Source organism: Hemitrygon akajei, chromosome 3, assembly GCF_048418815.1.
Source record: "Hemitrygon akajei chromosome 3, sHemAka1.3, whole genome shotgun sequence".
Lineage (NCBI taxonomy): Eukaryota > Metazoa > Chordata > Chondrichthyes > Myliobatiformes > Dasyatidae > Hemitrygon > Hemitrygon akajei.
In genome coordinates, this window is record NC_133126.1 from 45,628,552 (window position 1) to 45,648,017 (window position 19,466).

Here is a 19,466-nt window from a genome sequence, read left to right on the forward strand (position 1 = left end):
TGATGGAATTGATGACTTTGTGGCCAAGTTTGCAGACCAGGGCAGATGGTCTTGAGGAAGCAGGGAGTCTGCAGAAGGACTTGAACAGATTGGGAGAATGAGCAAAGAAGTGGCAGATGAAATAGTGTCTGAAAGTGTATGGTCATTCATTTAGGTAGAAGAAATGAAGGTATAGACTATTTTCTAAGAGGGGAGAAAGCTCAAAAACCAGAGGTACAAGAGGATTTGGGAGTCTTTGTGCAGGATTACCTGAAGGTTAACTTGCATGTTGAGCCAGTGGTAAGGAAGGCAAACGCAATGTTAGCATTCATTTCAATAGGACTAGAATATGAAAATAAGAATGTAATTATGAGACTTTATAAAACATTGGTCAGACCACACAAGGAGAATTGTGAGCAGTTTTTCGCCCCTTGTCTAAGAAAGGATGCGCTGGCATTGGAGAGGGTCCAGAGGAGGTTTGTGAGAATGGTTTTAGGATTGAAAGGCTTAACCTATGAGGAGTGTTTGACCGGACTTGGCCTGTACTCACTAGAGTTTAGAAGAATCTGGTGGGGGTGGGGGGAGGGTGGGAAACTCATTGAAATCTGTGGAATATTGAAAGGCCAAGACAGTAGATGTGGAGAGGCTAGGACCAGAGAGTGCAGCCACTGAATAGAGGGACATTCATTTGGAACAGAGATGGGAAGCCTGAGGGTGATGCATGTGGAATTCATTGCCATAGACCGCTGTGGAGGCTACGTCATTGAGTATATTTAAAGCAGAGGCTGGTAGGTTCTTGGTTAGTCACGGTGTCAAAGGTTACGGGGATAAGGCAGGAGAATGGGGTTGATGGGGATAATAAATCGGCCTGGATGGAATGGCTCAGCTGACTCGATGGGCTGAGTAGACTAATTCTTCTCTCGTATCTTATAATATGAAAACTTACTGATTAATTTACCAAACTAGTAATTGAAGTGCCAAACTTTGATTATATTAAGTTCAAATACTACCATGTAAGTGGATAATTAGACACTTCTGTATAAAAATATAAATGAATTCTGGTATTGATAAATGAAACAGACATTTTCCCATGACCTATGAAATTGCAATGAGCATTTGGGAAACCAGTAATTCTAATTAATGGGCCTTCAGTGCTGTTAATGTGAATAAGGTATAGGAGGGGAACCTTGTTAGTTACTTTAATTGGGTTGAACTTTGAGCATGATGCAAATCCATCTGTCATTATGTTGATAAATTAAATTGCATTGAATTTTTAGGGGGTTAAAAAATCACGTGCAAAATTCAAATTGCATGCTCTGCTTTTCTGTGAAGTACACCAAAGTGCCGGAGCCCTTTTTAGCATTGGATTTCTTCTGCCACACTTGCACCATTCACTCAGCTCATCGGTGTGTGTTTGAAACCTCTCCATCTCCTACATACTCTCAATCCCACCTAATCTTTCTTGGGCACAGATATGCAGGAGCAGAATGGGTCAAAGTTTCACCATATTCCGAATGCTATAAAATTGTTATTTTGTAAACTAACTCAGCTGGATCATGTAGAATTCTCTTGCATCTTCCTACCCCCCCCCCCCCCCCACCCCCTTCCAGCAGCATTTGTAGCTTTGTGGTGCCCATAAAACTTGGGTCTTCATTACAGTAGCCATCAGGCAGTGCAGAGAAGGATGCAGTCAGTGATGACCCTTGGGCAGTAGATCCTGAATCCTACATGAACCTCAAAGGCCCTTTTGGCTGCTTGCTGCCATTGAAGATCATTTAACTGCTTCTAAATTATGGTCAGAGACATTTTGAGATTGTTTGAAACGATTGAAATATTCAGAATTAAAAAAAAGTAAAGTACAAATTAATGTGAAACATGAGTGATATTAATAAGTGGAGGAGGGGAAAATATTTGTTTGTACATTTCAATCCAGGTCAGTGGTCCCATTCAGATAACGGGTAGAATCTGAAAGGTTTGGTGCAAAGTGCTTCTGGGGTCTCACCTTTGACCTGACTCCAATGGTGGTGTGAGAGGCAAATTATGCACTTATTCGACTTGAGTTTTAATATGTATGTATCTACAAAAGTACCATGCCAGCAGTCTGTAGACAAAATGTTACTACATTTAGATCAATTTATATAACTCTTATTTGTCTGTAACAACTTTAATTCTGTAACAACTTTAATTCTGTAACAACTTTAATTCTGTAACAACTTTAATTCTGTAACAACTTTAATTCTGTAACTTTGAATCTTGCATTCTTAAATGTCCCTGATGTTTGGCAATAGTGGAACTTGAAGTACCTGGATTTGAATGCATTCTGGAGCAAGCTGGAATGAGGGCTTTAATTAATAAATACTAATTGCTGAATTTTATTATCCATCCCTAATGCACACAACAGAACACTTGCAGAGTTTTATTTTGATTTTTGTAGCAAGTGCAAGTATATTCATTTATGAAAGCTGAAAAAGATATTGACAGAGGTAGAACTTTTACAGAGAAAGAACAGGTAATGTGAAGCAGAAACTGATCCCTGGATTCTGTAGATGTCATGTGAATGCAGTTGTGAAATTAAAATTCAGGCTGAATAGAGCTGAGTTGTTCTGTGTCCACCCCACTTAAATTTCACCTTGTCAAATTAACTGAAGTTCTTGACAATTTTCTCGGAAGGGAAGAGTATGTCCCTGTGCTTGCTGCTGTCAGGATGTGCCCCTCCCACACTATATTGCCTGAAGCCCCAATGCCTGAGACTGAACTGCCTCACTGCAGGGTATGAGAGCCCAATGAGGTTAGCTGTGTACATCAGGCCTGATAGCAGGCCAAGTCCAGGAAACTTCAGTCTCTAAGTATATCATATAGCTTTTTGGTCATTGACGTTCGTTGTCGTGAAGTGCATAACATACTGCCTGTTCCTCCTTGTCCATATCCTAGGGAATATGTAGGATTTTCCACAGTACTGCATACACCTGCTCCACCCTATCAAAATAGACATTTAAGTCTTTACTTGATGGATACAAGCATGCAAAAGGAGATCTTAGACTCAGATCCTAAAAATACACACCCTTATACATGTACGAGGTGGGCAATATTTGACAATCAAAATATAACAAAGTACCAAAACATTAGTATTGGTTCCCGTATTCCTGGCCTTCTGAAAATTTTATTTTGGTCAAACATTCCTTGAAGCTTGTCTGTTACGTCTATATGTCTGGACTTAGTCACTTATGAAGGATTTTATCAAGTGCCTTTTGTATGTCCAGTGTCTTTTCTAACAGAGCAAAACAAATTCTAGCAGTCATTAGTTTGGCCAGTGCAATCCAGCAGGAGGAAGGTAAAAATGCAATGAAAGGAAATGGACGGCAAAGTTTTTTCAAAAAGAAATTATTTCACTCTGTTTCACGCCATTGAGCCAGATTTTTAAAATCAATTTCCTTTAATCATTTCTGTTTTTAATATTGCACTGTTTTAGGTTCCCATCTATGAGATGAGAAATGATGGCCATGATAATTTACTTGGGGCATTGCTGATTGCTGGCCAGTTTGTGATTCCAGAGGTAAGCACACAGCTTCTGCTGAAATGAAGGGTCCAGTCTGGTTGACTTGGTAATTTGAAAACTGATATCTTTACTGGTATGCATTACTGATTTTTGTGTTAAATTATTTAGGTTGGTCTCTACTTTCAACACAAGTTGTACAGAGGAAATCAAGTGACAAAAATAGATTCGGCAAGTTTTTCTGCATTTACCTCACCAAATATGCGGCCACTTGTCAATGCTGAAGTAGAAATTAAAGGTAAATGCAGTTGTATAGCCCAATTGTTGATCAAATTTAAGTACTCTACGTAATTTATAAGTATCAATTCCAAGAATATTGGGTGTGATTTAGTAATGGCATTATTTTTAATGTTACAAATGTGGAACACATAGAAAATCTTTGAATTGTTTGTTTTACGGATTTGCTGAATGCAAGTAACTAAAGTTAATAAACATTAAAGTAACATACTTAAATAACTGCCATTTATTTTTTAGTAACTGGCAGGGTAAACTACACAGATAGTCCAAGTACATGCTGCATTTATTATTAGACAAAAAGGACAAATTAAGTATATATTCATCATCCAGGTGTATATTTTTGAGTGTCCCATGATACTTTAATTGTAAGTTACCATTATAAAACTTAATTTGTATGACATCTCAACTAGCCATCCATGACTAGTGCTTAATATAATGAAATATCTAGTTATGTTTTACCAAGTGGTTTCATGATACAAAACTCAACATTCATTTAAGTGTGTAGTTCTCTAGGACTGAACCTCTTCAAGAGAATCTGTGTTGTTTAACAGACCTTTCTTAATCCTCTCATTCCTTCTCTCCAGTTTTGTTTTTAAGAGGAGGAACTTCAGTTTATAACTTTTTGTGTTAATTTATAAATATGCAAAGTTATTTAGCTGAGGAATTCACCTGGTATTAAGGTAGAAGTAAAGGTGTAAAACATTAGAGTACACAGACCAGATATTATCTGGTGTTAGTAGGGATTCCTTTTTGGAGCAGGGTAACTGGAGAATGTACACTGTGGCTATTTTGTTAGATACTTAAGGTACTTAATATTGTGTCAAGAGTGTAGATAGCATACTGCAAAAGCAACTGCATTAGCCCTGTATTAGCCCTGCATGACCACAGCAAGATCTACCACATAGTTTTGTCCTTGACATTGGGTTCAAATAACCTCTCCAAGCAGGTGTTAACCTCCATCAAATATGAATACTTGGACTATGAAAATCAAATTGTATATTTTAATTTGATCTAATAGTTTAAAAAGTCCATCAGTAAAAGGAAATGTAAAACAAATCTTCAAGAAAGGGAAGATGAATAAGAAATTGTTATCACTAACACGTGGAAGGGTTATCTGAATTTAAAATAAATGCAGATATTATTAATAGAACTAAATGCTAAAAATGAAAAGTAAAACTGATGATGGAAATCTGAAATTGAGCATGTGCCGTCTGGACAGCTGTACATGTGGAGAGAAGCAAATAATATTTCAGGTCAATGATTTGATGACAGGTCATTAACTTGAAATATCAACTGGTTCTCTTTGTTCAGATGCTGCTTGTTGTGCTAAGTGTCCTGAATGTTTCGGTAAATGCTGTGAACTACGAGCAGAAGGGTGGAGCACAGAAGATTCATGTTGGATTCTATGCAATGCTACATCAGACATTAACCTCTTGTTTTTAAGATTGTTCCTATAATTGTCCCACAGGGACTGCTGCTATAATTGCAGAATTGATGGCAGTTTTTAAATTGCAACTTAAAAAACCCTTCCTTTCCTCCCCATAAATTAAGGCAGTGTAATATTTTTACTTGATTATGTATGTTTGTGGTCCTCTGCTGCTGTAGTCTATCCACTTCAAGGTTGAAAGTGTAGAGTGTTCAGAGATGCGCTTCTGCACAACACTGTTATGTGTGATTATTTGAGTCACTGTCACCTTCCTATTAGCTTGAAGTAGTCTAGCCATTCTCTGACCTCTCTCATTAACAAGGCATTTTCACCCACAGAACTCCAGCTTACTGGAGGTTTTTTGTTTCTCGTACCTTTCTCTGTAAATTCTTGAGACTTGTGCTTGAAAGTCCCAGGAAATCAGTTTCCAAGATACTCGAAGCACCCCGTCTGATACTAAGTCAGATGCAGGTCAAAGTCACTTGGATCATGCTTCCCATTCTGATGCTTGGCCTGAACAACTGAACTTCTTGACATGTCTGCATGTTTTTAAGCATTTAATTGCTGCTATTTGATTGGTCAATTAGATATTTGCATTAATGAGCAGGTCTACCTAATAAAGTGGCCCCCGAGTGTATATGGAACCAGTTAATAAATTTGAAGCTGGTTATGACACGTAGAAATACTAAGCTGAGCTAGATAGAAAAAAAATATCCTCTTCATGCCCTCAGCATTTCAAAACAATTTATTCCAAGTCAATGAAAGGAAGCAATTCTGAATCTTATTTCCTTTAAAAATCAATATAGTTTCTTTCTTTTTTCTGTGTAATGGCTTATTATTAAGCTACTTATTTTGTGTCACGTTGCTGACAAATTGATTATCAAATGTGAAGGGTGAGAAGACAGCAATTAAATTATAATCCCAAACTTTGTATCATAAGATTTGTTTGTTTGAATCAGTTTTGACAGAATCTTTAAACTCTTGGCCACCTTTGGATTTGTGGTTATCTCCCTTGCTACTCTCCTCCACAACATTCCAAAAGGTGTCTGTTTCCTTCTCCATAAAATTGTGAATCACTGAACAATGTGGAATTTTGTATTTCTACTTGCGGCAGGAAATGAAATCTCTTATTTGTGTTGTTCTCTAGGTGGCTTCCTGTTTTCAAAAATGGGGAGTCGAATACTACCAATGCATACAATCTCCTTGGCAGCAAACTGCTATTTTTTTTAATATAGCAGTTTGGGGCTTTAAAGAATTGTAATAAAATAAATTCACAAATTAAAGATAAAAGGCAAAGGTCTTAACCTTGTGAACTGAAATCATTAGTGAACAGAATTACTATGGCATTTATTTCAAAGTGTTATTCAGAAGGCACGGTTTAGGTAATCTCTTGTAATTGTGATCAAATTGAGTATGTTCTGTAATTGGGTAAAATCCTGGAATTTTGCAGTTCTTTGCTATCCGAGATGATTGTCACAAAATAGCTTAATGTTAAGTTCAGAAATTGGGTAATTGCTTTCTGAACTCTCCACTCTGGAAATTGCAGTAGCACATAATTCACCAAAAGTCTTGCTATTGGTACATGGACCTTGTTTAACCTGTAGTATCGAAACCCACTGATTGTTCCAAAGGATGTTTAGCTTTGTAATTTCTCAATGACTAGCTGCTTTGTCTATTGGTAACTGTTCTTTTTGGCCTTACAAGTCATGTATCACTGTCACGTTGGCAACTTTGGACAAAGTGAAGTACTTTTTTGTTTAAATAACTCCCTTTCTATTTCTCTCCTGCTTGCTCCTTCACTTTCCATATGATTTAGCTTTAGTTTACTCATTCCAAGTTCCACTTCCTGGTTGAGTCTGATTATTAAGGCTAATGACTCAGCAACAAATACTACAACTTAGTTTTAATTTTTCCCAGATCTGATACAGAGTACTGTAGCAAAATGGATTCTGAATAAATTCTAATGGAAAAGCCAATAGGAAGTCTGTAGCAAATTAATGTGTCATGAATGGCTTGAGCATATTATAAAATCCAAGCTTTTATTTGTATACAAATATTTCTACTTTTTTGATTTTGCTATTCATGGATTACTTTCATAGTATTATAAGCTTGGGGTCTATCACAAACCTGTGTCTAGCCCTTCTCATAAACGGGGTTCTGCTGATGCTGGAAATCCGGAGTAACGCGTGCACAATGCTGGAGGAAGTCAGCAAGTCGGGCAGCGTCTATGGAGAGGAATAAAAAGTCATGCCCCAAAACATCAGCCCTTTAAGACTGGAAAGGTCGGGGTATAGAAAGGTGGGGTGTGGGGATGGGTGGGTTTGAAAGATAGAGGGCTGGAGAAGGAATCTGATAGAGGAGAATTGACCATGGGAGAAAGGGAAGGAGGGGCACAAGGGAGAGGTGATGGGCAGGTTGATGAAAGAGTTAAGAGGCTAGAGTGCAGAAAAGAAGGGGAAAGAGAAAGAATCTCCAGAAGGAGAAATCTATGTTCATGCCTTCAGGTTAGAGGCTTCCTAGACAGAATATATCCTACCTCAAGTAAGGAGACCAGATCGGCACGCAGTACTCTGGGTGTGGCCTCATCAGTACCATATTCAGTTGTCGCATAACCTCCCTGCTTTTAAATTTAATCTCCTCCAACAATGAAGGCCAACATTCCATTTGCCGCCCTGATAGCCTGCTGCTCTTGCAAACCAACCCTTTTATGATTCATGCACAAACACTCCCAAGTTGTTCTGCACAGCAGCATCCACTTTTCCTTCCAGAGTGGATGGCCTTGCATTTATCAACATTGTATTCTGTCTGCCAGACTGTTCCCCACTCACTTAACCTACCTATATCTCTCTGCAAACTCTCTGTATCCTCTGCACAATTTGCTTTTCCACTCAATTTAGTGTCATCGGCAAACTTAAATACACTACACTCGGTCCCTCTTCCAAATCTCTAATGTATGTCATGAACAGTTGCGAGCCCAGCATGAACCCCGCAGTACACTGCTCACCCCTGATTGCCAACCAGAGTAACACCCATGTATCTCAACTCTCTGCTTTCCATTAGTTAAGCAATCCTCTATCCATGCTAATGCATCACCCCCAACTCAATGCATCCTTATCTAATGGATAAGTCTTTTATGTGGCACCTTATTGAACGCCTTCTTGGAAATCCAAGTAAATAACATCAATCTACTCCCCTCAATCCACTGCACTCATTATATCCTCAAAGAACTCCAGTAAGTTTGTCAAACAGGACCTGCCTTTGCTGAATATATGGTGTGTCTACCTGATGGATCCATTTCTTTCTAGATGCCTCTGTTTCTTCTTTTGATTCCTGAATGATAGCATTTTCCCAACTACAGATGTTAAACTAACTGGCCTACAGTTACCTGCCTTTTGCCTACATCTGTTTTTGAACAGTGGCATGACATTCACTTTCTTCTAATCTGCCGGGACTTGCTGCCCAGATTCCAGAGAATTTTGGCAGGTTGACTCTGTGGTTAGGAAGGCATATGGTGCATTGGCTTTCATCAGTCGTGGGATTGAGTTTAAGAGCTGAGAGGTAATGTTATACAGGACCCTGGTCAGACCCCACTTGGAGTACTGTACTCAAATCTGGTCGCCTCACTATAGGAAGAACGTGGAAACCATAGAAAGGATGCAGAGGAGATTTACAAGGATGCTGTCTGGATTGGGGAGCATGCCTTATGAGAACAGGTTGAGTGAAATCGGCCTTTTCTCACTGTAGTGACCTGATAGAAGTGTACAAGATAATGAGAGGCATTGATCATGTGGATAGTCAGAGGCTTTTTCCCAGGGCTGAAATGGCTAGCACGAGAGGGCATAGTTTTAAGATGCTTGGAAGTAGGTACAGAGGCGATGAAAGGGGTAAGTTTTTTTTACGCAGAGAATGGTGAGTGCATGGAATGGGCTATCGGCGGCGGTGGAGGTGGAAACGATAGGGTCTTTTAAGAGACTCCTGGATGGCTACATGGAGCTTAGAAAATAGAGGGCTCTGGGTAAAGCCTAGGTAGTTCTAAGGTAGGGACATGATTGGCACAGCTTTGTGGGCCGAAGGGCCTATATTCTGCTGTATGTTTTTCTTATGTTTCTATGTTTTTAAATTATCACCAAAGCCTCCACTATAATCTGTCATTTCTTTCAGCACCCTGGGATGTATTCCATCAGGACCAGGGGATTGGTCTATCTTTAGGCCCACAAGTTTGCTCAGCACTACCTCTTTAGTGATAGCTACTATATCGGTCCTCAGCTGGATGTACTGTTTGGGAAGGGAGGAGATGAATGGGCAGGTGTAACATTTGTTATTTGCAAGGATGTGTATCAGGAGGGAGATTAGTGGGGATGGACGAATGGAGGAAGTGATTGTTCTCCATGGAAACCAGAGAGTGGGGGTGGAGATAAAAATCACCAGAAGTGGAATTTCCTGGTGGTCAACCATTGTAATTCCAATTCCCATTCCCATTCCAACATGTTGGTCCATGGCTGTTGCTTTTGCCACGATGAGGTCATCCTCCGGTTGGAGGAGCAATGCCTCATTCTGTCTAGGTAGCCTCCATGATGGCATGAACATGGATATGACCTATCCATTGGAGTTGATGTGGCTTTCTTGTGGTGGGAATCTGTTCACGTTGGTCCTCTCCAGTACACTGGTGTTACTGGGTCTGTCCTTCCAGCTGATCCTCAGTCTTAAGGGTGTCTGGCCTTGATTCAGGACTTTCAGTACTATTGGAAGGACAAACGCTCTATAGATCAATTAATAGACAAGTGCAATTGCAATTGTGTTTGGATTTTCTCAATGGAATCTGATGTATGAATACCTAATACAAGGTACATGCAACGATAACCATATACTTGGGTTACCCTGCATGCTAAAATCAGGATGGTTTTCAATACCTCCAGCATTTCCTATCTCTTTATCTGCTTGAGAATCGTCACACAACATAGTTTCGCAAAACTCAGCATTGCCTTTTCGGAAGCTTTTGCTTGACTGAAATTTGTCTTTATCCCTTTGAGAAAGGGGAACAAGCACTTCTGTAACATGCCTGATAAGATGGTTAGCACAACAAAGATTGCACCCTTGAAAGGAAATGATCAACATCAGCTCTTGGTCAGTTGAACAATCAAAACAGTTCCATATTAATTTATCTATCATGTTTAAAATGTGATATTTCAAGTACTAGTTTTTTTCCAAATAACGAAAACGAATAAATAATCTAACGTGTTACAATCTTCAGCTGCCTATGTTCAATGTTTCAATGCCAAGTGGTTTAACTTGTGTGGAGAGGAACTTCTTCCACTGTTCTCTAACAATGTTTAACTGTGACTCAGAACATCACCCTTGTACATTTTTCAAAGCAGTCCACTTTCTTTTTGAAAATTTTGTCACGATCCTCCCTTCACCAGGAACTAGAATAAAACTATTCAAACACAGTATGTTTTTGGAACTTTCTGTATCTGTAATCCCTTTGGCTTTGGGCTGAACTGAAAGCAAAGGGCCAAAGATGAAAAGATCGACTTGCTGAAATAACCTAATTTGATTTAGTTGTATTTTTTCCAAATTTCTTTTTTTAAACATGCTGTTCTCCATGGAATGGAAATCAGTTTTATTAAACTGCAGAGAAATTGTTTGTTTTCTATAGTAAACTGGGATGATGTTTGGAGACCGCGGTCAACTAAGAAATTTAGAGTTCACACCAACATGAATCGAAATGTGGGATTGTTACGGCTCTTTCCTGGAATCACTGCTGCCACGGTAACTGCCCTGTACTTGATGAATTAGCTAAAGACTTTTTTTGATGGTCAAAGTGAAACATTAATTACCAATAAGAATATTGAATGGAAAAATTGTATATGTATATTGGTGTTTCCACAGCAGTAATGGTGGTGACATTTATAAATTATCTGCTATGTTGGTGATAGCAAGGTAAGGTATGAAAGAGTGTGTGTGTGTGTGTGTGTGTGTGTGTGTGTGTGTGTGTGTGTGTGTGTGTGTGTGTGTGTGTGTGTGTGTGTGTGTGTGTGTGTGTGTGTGTGTGTGTGTGTGTGTGTGTGTGTGTGTGTGTGTGTGTGTGTGTGTGTGTGTGTGTGTGTGTGTGTGTGTGTGTGTGTGTGTGTGTGTGTGTGTGTGTGTGTCTGTCTGTGATATAAGGACACTACACTAACAGATGCATATCCAAGTAAGTAGGCTGACAGATTTGCACTATTTACTAACAAAATGGATCAACTTTCAGCTTTGGGTCAAATTGCTTTCTGAAGTTATTGTGAACTTGCTGAAAACAAGTTAATGAGAGTTGATGTTGGAAATTTGAAACAAAAAGTAAAAGATGCTGTCAGCAACATCTACGAAAGTGGAAGGTCAATGCTTCAAATTGATCCTTGTCTTTTCTATTTAACTTTCATTTTCATTATGATGTTGAAAAGCAGCTGATATTTTAGTCTCGATTTGTAAGAGGGGTGATACTTCATTGATCCCAAAGGAAATTGCAGTGTCACAGTAGCATTACAAGTGCACAGATTTAAATATTAGAAGAGAAGTAGAAAGAATTTTTTTTATAAAAAGTTGCCACAGTCTAACATGAGGTGGAGGGGGTGGTCGAAATTTTCCTGGCTATAGATTCTCTCTTAATAGAGCCAAATGGCACCAAGGATAAGAATGACCTCGTATAGCACTCTTTGGAGCAATGCAGTTGTCTTAGCCTCTTACTAAAAGTGATCCTCTGTTCAACCAAGGTGGCATGCAGAGGGTGAGATACATTGTCCAGAATGGCCAGGATTTTCTGTCGGGTCCTTTGTTCTTCCACAGCCTCCAGTATGTCCAGTTTGACTCCTATAATGGAACCATCCTTTCTAATCAGTTTGAGTCTGTTGCCATTACCCGTCTTGATGCCGTTGCCCCTGCACACCACTGCATAGAAGATTCTACTGGCAGCAACCAACTAGTAGAACGTGAAGCAGAATCCTGCATACTCTAAAGGACCTCGGTCTGCCCAGGAAGTAGAAGCAGTGTTATTCAAAGGCTCTGGTATTGTTTTACACAGCCAAACACATGTTAAAAATTAATTACATTTTTTGAACAGATATAAATGTGCCGCAGCACTGTGGATGCATTATTGTAATAGAGCCAACTGCATGTAAGATTCTTTCTCATTGAGATTTTATTGAGCTAGGTTCGTTCTTGCACCCAGTAGCAAGTTGCATAATCTCCAACAGCATAGACCTGGGGAAAATCTTTCTTTCTAAATTTAATGCCCTTTTGATGCATGGAAAACTTAATGAAGTGGGGATGGATTTTATGTTAAAAATTCTGATAAGAGTAGGATGGTTAATTCTGGGCACATTAAGTAAGGCAGGAGTTTGGATCAGTACCTGGATCTCAGTTTTCCAGTACAAGCAGAATTTGATCCAGTTTCATTTGAGGAATGGGATTGGATGAAGGGCATATCCTTATCTCTGTTTTTACCCCTCTCCCCCATTGGATTTGTGGACTTCGAGATACCTGGGGATTAGTCTCATGGGTACTTGGAAACTCCAAGTGATTATCAGATATTGTTGGGTGAAAAAGTAGCATGAGTTGCAATATTTGAGCTACATAATAGTTGGAATTGTTTCTCTGCCCACCCCTTAACTTTTTGGATAAATTAATTTTTGCACATTAATCTTTGAAGATTCCACCTCTTATTTGGTATGGTATGATTATAGTATGGTCATCAGTATTTAATGCAAGTTGGTCCTCCAATCATTTGAATGACCTCATATTAGGGAACTAGATGCCATTCCATCACCAAGATGACAAAGCTAAAACTTGTGTTAAAGAAATATAGGTATTTAAATCTATGGATGTCATCCAATTTTCATTTACAACATTTTGAAGGTAGATTACTATTTTCTTCAAATGTCCCACTATAGTTATGGGAAAGAAAGTTTGAATGGTCATTGTGCAGTTTACTGCTTTCCATAAAATGTACATTTCTGGGCCTTCCAGACATTTAATTAGCATTTATTCACATTTAAGATCTGAGAATGTATACAATATACAACCTGAAATTCTTGCTCTTCAAAGACATCCATGAAAACAGAAGAGTGCCCCAAATAATGAATGACAGTAATAATGTTAGAACACCAAAGCCTTCCCCACTCCCCCTCCCATGCATAAGCAGCAGCAAAGTAACAGCCCTCCCCCACCTCCCTAACAAAAAAAAAGCAACTCGCTGTTTGCGATGTTAAAGTCCAGTGCTCCCGCCCCAAGTTCTCCAAGGTAAGAATCAGCAGCAGCCCCTTCCCCACCAATGAAAGAGCAATTTGCCAAGTAGAGAGACCTCCGGCAGCCAGTCGACTGTGCACAATACTTGTATCAGTATAGTTGAATGCATTCTTTCAGATCCTATTGAGCAGGATGTGTGCAATCTTCTTGGGTACCAGTTCTGAACAATAATTCAGAGTATGATATGGATAATAGGATTAACTGTTTATTAAGAGGAATGGAAGAAATTTATTTGATAGTGTGTAATTCTGCTCTCAAGGAATACATTAGTGGATAAGAGGAAAATTTAAGTTTTTGTAATGGGTAAGAGCTAATAAGAAAAAAATCTATTAAATTAGAGCCTTGCTGAAATTTGTTTACAGGTAAGAGCCTTTTTGCAACCACCAATGGAAGGTATTGTGCTGGAGACTTACGGATCAGGCAATGCGCCAGATAATCGTCCTGATATGTTGGAGGAACTCAAGAAAGCTGTAGATCGTGGAGTCCTGATAATAAACTGCACTCAGTGCTTGCGAGGTTCTGTTACTGAGTCATATGCCACAGGAAAGGTTAGTTGCTGATCCAATTAAATATTTGTGCAAGGTGTTCTCCTTTGCTGCATTCTTCAGCTCAAGATTTTTTCGTTTATTCTAATGGATGGATTAACAATGCCTGAGGAACACTGGAGTAGGTATTCTTCCCCATTGATCAGGAACATCATTATTTCTGGTTAATTAGAAAATGTTTCTCAGTATTATATGTATAATTATTATATATTTTTTGAAGTGAAATGAATAGATTTTCTGAGGTTATCTCTTGACTACCAGTTTTCCAAGTCTGGACTCCATTCTCTGCTGCCACCTTCAGGTATATCAGTGCATAAAAACAGGAAGGTGCAACTGCAGATCCTGTAGTTAAGTGAGGCTTTTTGGGCGGAATGTACAATCTGTAGCAGAAACAAGAGGCTTTTGTTGTCTGCCAGTAAATTGCAGGAATTTGTTCTCTTGCAAAATGACTGGTTTTGACCCCTGGGAACAAAGGCAGTTGGGATAAGAGTAACTCTGCTTGCTTACCTTCAGTTCCTACCAAATGACTGAAGTTTTTACACGTGGATTCAGGAGGAGCACCACCATTTACCGTAGTTAAGAATTGTTCTATAAAACAACAACAAACAAACATCTGGGTTAATTTAATTGAGTTTTCAATAGTCCCTCAAGGTGCTATTATTTATGCACCTCTTTTTAGTATACAGGCATATCATGTACAGAATATATTTCACTGTGGAATTGTAGTCCATTCCTATATTCCAATTTGTATAGTACAAGTGATTAGGTGCCTGAAAATGTAATGCCTTAACCAATCGTCTAAAGGCTACAAGATATGAAAAACATAGATTGTTGCAAATTTGACAATTGGACTTGTATATTTCTTTCTCCTGATTTTGCTTCAAGAGGTGAAATGATGCATCAATTAATCCAAACAGAAAATCTGTAGATTCAAGCAACACAAAAAAATGCTGGAGGGACTCAGCAGGCCAGGCAGCACCTATGGAAAAGAGTAAACAGTTGACGTTTCAGGCGAAACCCTCCAGGACTGGAAAGGTTGGAGAAGTCAGTAAGAAGGTGGGGGCCCAGCATGAAGAAATAGAAGGTAGTGGGTGATAGCTGAAACCAAACGAGGTGAAGGGCTGGAGAAGGGAGAATCTAATGGGAGAGTGTTGAAGACAATAGGAGAAGGAGCACCAGAGTGGTGATGGGCAAGTAAGGAGATGAGGTGAGCGAGGGTCACACCTGCCCTTAAACCACCTCTTTCACTACCACTCAGGGCCCCAAACAGTCGTTCCAGGTGAGGTGACACTTCACCTGTGAGTCTGGTATCATCTGCTGTATCCGGTATTCCTGGGGTGGCCCTTCTATATTGGTGAGACCCAACATAGATTGGGAGACCGCTTTGCCGAGCTCCAATGTTCTGTCTGCTGGGAAAAAGCAGGATCTCCCTGTAGCCACTCATTTAAATTTTACTTCCCATTCTAACATGTCAGTCCATGGCCTCCTCTACTGCCACAATGAGGCCACAATTGGGTTGGGCGAGCAACACCTTGTATTCCATCTGGGTAGCCTCCAACTTGATGTAATGATCATAGATTTCTTATATTTCCAGTAAATTTCCCCCATCCCCACCCCAATCCTTCACTATTCCTGTTTCCCTCTCACCTTATCTCCTTTCCTGCCCATCACTTCCCTCGGCTTCTCCCCTTTCCCTTTCTTCCATGGTCTTCTATCCTCTCCTATCAGAGTCCCCCTCCTCCAGCCCTTTATCTTTCACCAATTTCCCAGCTTTTTACTTCACCCCTCCTCCTTCCTATTTCACTACCTTGAGCTTCTGCCCTGCCCCCCCCCGCCACCCCTACTACCTTCTTGCTCTGACTTCTACCCTTCCTTTCCAGTCGTAAAATAAATCTCGGCCCGAAATGTCGACTGGTTACTCTTTTTTTTAACCTAGCTGCTGCATGGCCTGCTGAGTTCCTCTAGCATTTTGCATGTGTTGTATAAATTAATCCAAATGCTTTTATCAGAATTGTTAATCATTAGCTCACTCAAAATGAAAGGAGCATTCAGTACTCTGCCAATTAAGATGCAAGTGTAAGAATAGAATGTACTTCTGGTAATTTAGTGATGACTAGTTGAATGGTCTGTTTTCCTTGCATCTATTTTACTTTTGGCTTCTTAACACATTGAAGTGCTTATTCTAGATGATTTCAAACAAGATGCAATGAAGGACTAATTTCAAAATGATCCCAAAATAGTTGAACTTGTACAATATTTTGAATTGGTTATTATAATAGTAAATTATATTATAAATTGAGTCAAATTTGGCTTTGATTCCAAACTATCCTCTCAGAATAATTCAGTCATGTTCCAGGTAAATTTATTATCAAAGTACATATACAGTATGTAGCCATATACAACTCCGAGATTCATTTTCTTGCAGGCATACTCAATAAGTCCATAATGGAATAGTAGCCATAATAGAATCAATTAAAGACAGCACTAAGTCCAAAAGATGATAAACTGTAAATACAAAAAGAGAAATAGTAGTAGTAATAAAAAAAAAAGTAGGCAATAAATATCAAGAACATGTGACAAAGAGTCCTTGAAAGTGAGTCTGTAGGTATGGGAACATTTGGATGATGGGGCAAATGATCCTTTGGTTCAAGGGTAATGACTGTTCCTGAACCTGGTGGTGAGTCGTAAGGCTTCGGTACCACCTTCCTGATGACAGCAGCAAGGAGGGAGCGAGCGTGATCTGGGTGGTGCTGCTTTCCTGTGACAACACTTAATGTAGATGTACTCAATGGTGCGGAGAGCTTTATCCACGATGAACTGGGCGGGATGCACTACATTTGTAGGATTTTTCACTGAATTGATATTGATGTTTCTATACCAAGCTGTGATGTAGCCAGTCACTATACTCTGAACTACACATCAATAGAAGTTTGTCAAAGTTTTAGGTGTCATGCCAAATCTTGTTTAAATTTCTGATGTCAGCTGAATGTATGTTCAGAATGTTTAATTCCAGTACATTTATATTTCAGGCTCTAGCTGATGTAGGACTTATTTCTGGCTGTGATATGACACCCGAAGCTGCTTTATCAAAATTGTCTTATGTACTGGGCAAGACTGAGCTGAGCACTGAAGAAAAACGCAAGGTAATGTATAGCAACAAATTGTGTAGCATTTACAATCTTCCTAGTATAATGTTCTTGCACAATTCCAGCAATCTAAAGTTGAAGCTGCACTGGGAGTGGAGAGAATGATTGCATCTTCACTAAAGGATTGCCACTGTCTTAGTGATTCATTGAAAGAGTGGTCTGTGTCCCATTGGCTGAACTATTTCCATTTCATTCCTATGTCATTATTGTCTTTATTGGGATGTTCTGAACAATTTGACAAGTTAGAAATTTGGCGTACCATACCTAATCACACACAACTTCTTGGGGTACTGGCACATAAATACACTGTCTCTTTAAGAGACTTGTGTGAGAAGACTCCTATGTAGATTGAGGAGCACCACAGTGCAGCGGTTAACGTGACTCCATTATAGCTCAGGTCATCGGAGTTCAATTCCAGTACGGTTTGTAAGGAATTTGCACTTTCTCCCTGCGACCATGTGGGTTTCCTCCCATAGTCCAAAGACATACCAATTAGTAACTTAGTTGATCTTTGTAAATTATCATGTGATTAGGTTGCTAGGTGGCACGACATGTTGGGTCAGAAGACAACACCTGTTGTAAATTGAGCTTCAATTCCTGCCATTGTCGGTAAGGATTCTTTGTATCTTCTCCCCATGTCTGCATGGGTTTCCTCTGGGTGCTCTGGTTTCCTCTCACATTCCAAAGATGTACAGTACTGTGCAGAAATCCTAGTCATGTGTATAGCCAGGGTGCCCAAGACTTTTGCACGGTATTCGTATTTGCCAACGTGGAGCGGAGGAAGAGTTTATAAACCAGGTGGGAGCAAAGGATGTTGGGAATGGTGAACGTAGAGTACCAAGGGAGGGGTGTGGGACAAGTGGCAGAGGAGTGCTGGGGAAGGGGGTGGCAATGGGTGTAGACAATGTCAACCCTGACACACCAGGAAAAATCATTTGATTCCAAACACTTGGTATGTTGATAATTACAGAACGTTTCTGTGCTACTTCCTGCCCCCTCCACTCAATGATACTTCCCTTCTCCCTGCCCTCTTCCCACTCAGTCCACAATAGACATCCATATTAGAATCTGGTTCATCATCACTTGCGTGTCTTGAAATTTGTTTTGCAGCAAATAAACGTCTGTCTGCCTCTTTTACACAGTACTGTTGGAGTTAGTGAGTACTGGGCATGCTGCATTGGTGCTAGAAGCATAGGAACACTGACCTCTACAAATAATGCATTTACATAGAAACATAGAAAACCTACAGCATAATACAGGCCCTTCGGCCCACAAGGTAGTGCCAAACATGTTCCTACCTTAGAAATTACTAGGCTTACTGTTATATACCCCTGGGGTTCATTTTTTTCTGTGGACTGTCTCTTTAAAACGCCGAGGGAATGAGACTGACTTTTGGACGCTGTTGGATTTCTACTGACTGCAGAGTTGCTTGGTTACTATGGTGAGAGAGGTGGAGTTATTTGATGGACAATGAATGTTTATGGTTTCTTGCGGCTTGTTTTGAATGTACAAGGACACAGAGACACAGTCAGAGTCAAGATGGATTCAGTTAATGGAAGACACCGGTGAGTCGGTCACTGGTTTAAACTTTCAGTAGCCCAAAAGGGGTGAGTTGAGATCGATCCAGAGTATTGATAAATGACTCTCACAAGTTTCTGCAACTAGAAGTTTGCAGAGAGGAGAGGAAGATTTGAAACAGAAGAAACCTAGTGACAAAGACGTCACTGTTTGGACTCTCTAAGTAGCCCATTAGGGTGAGTTTGTTTTCATTCAGCTACAAAAGTGTGATCGTCACATAGTTAATCCACAGGAGTGGGTTCCCTGGTGAGGGGAAAACCTTAGTGAATGCCACGTGTGTGTTTACCCGTTGTCTGGGTGTGTTAGTTCATTGAAGAAAGGTACCCCTGTGGCAAATCACTTTTGGAGTTATTTCATATGTTGTGAAACTGGATAAGTGGCTATCACGTTGTTTGTGATTGGGGGAACCCATGTGGAATCTACCGGTGTGTCGACCGTTGCCTGGGTGGTGGTTCCATTGAAGATGGTCCCCTTTGTGATAGGCTACTGTTAGTGATAATCCATACGTGGGTTCTGTTTGCGTATCCTGTGGCCACCACTTTGAGATGTCCCATGGATGAATTCGGGTGTGGTACCGCCTGTGTGAAAGGATATTTGTTGAATATCACTGTCGATGATACTTAGTGTGTGGAGTGGAACAACTTCGGAGATAAAACCTACTGCTATTGTTATTTTGTATTGCTGTCGTGGAATCTGTGGAATATCGACTTAATTGCCTTCTCACA

General features: G+C 39.8%; 1 protein-coding gene across 3 annotated transcripts in view; it reads left to right on the forward strand.

The window, feature by feature from the left end:
* The window catches only part of aspg (asparaginase homolog (S. cerevisiae)), a 68,776-nt gene that overhangs the window by 19,957 nt on the left and 29,353 nt on the right, over nt 1-19,466 (forward strand). For all 3 annotated transcript variants that reach the window (XM_073039771.1, XM_073039770.1, XM_073039772.1), the window contains exons 6-10: nt 3,449-3,532; nt 3,644-3,770; nt 10,852-10,964; nt 13,835-14,020; nt 17,047-17,160. In XM_073039771.1, the coding sequence (XP_072895872.1) occupies nt 3,449-3,532; nt 3,644-3,770; nt 10,852-10,964; nt 13,835-14,020; nt 17,047-17,160 (624 nt within the window). The remainder of the gene's footprint in view (nt 1-3,448; nt 3,533-3,643; nt 3,771-10,851; nt 10,965-13,834; nt 14,021-17,046; nt 17,161-19,466) is intronic.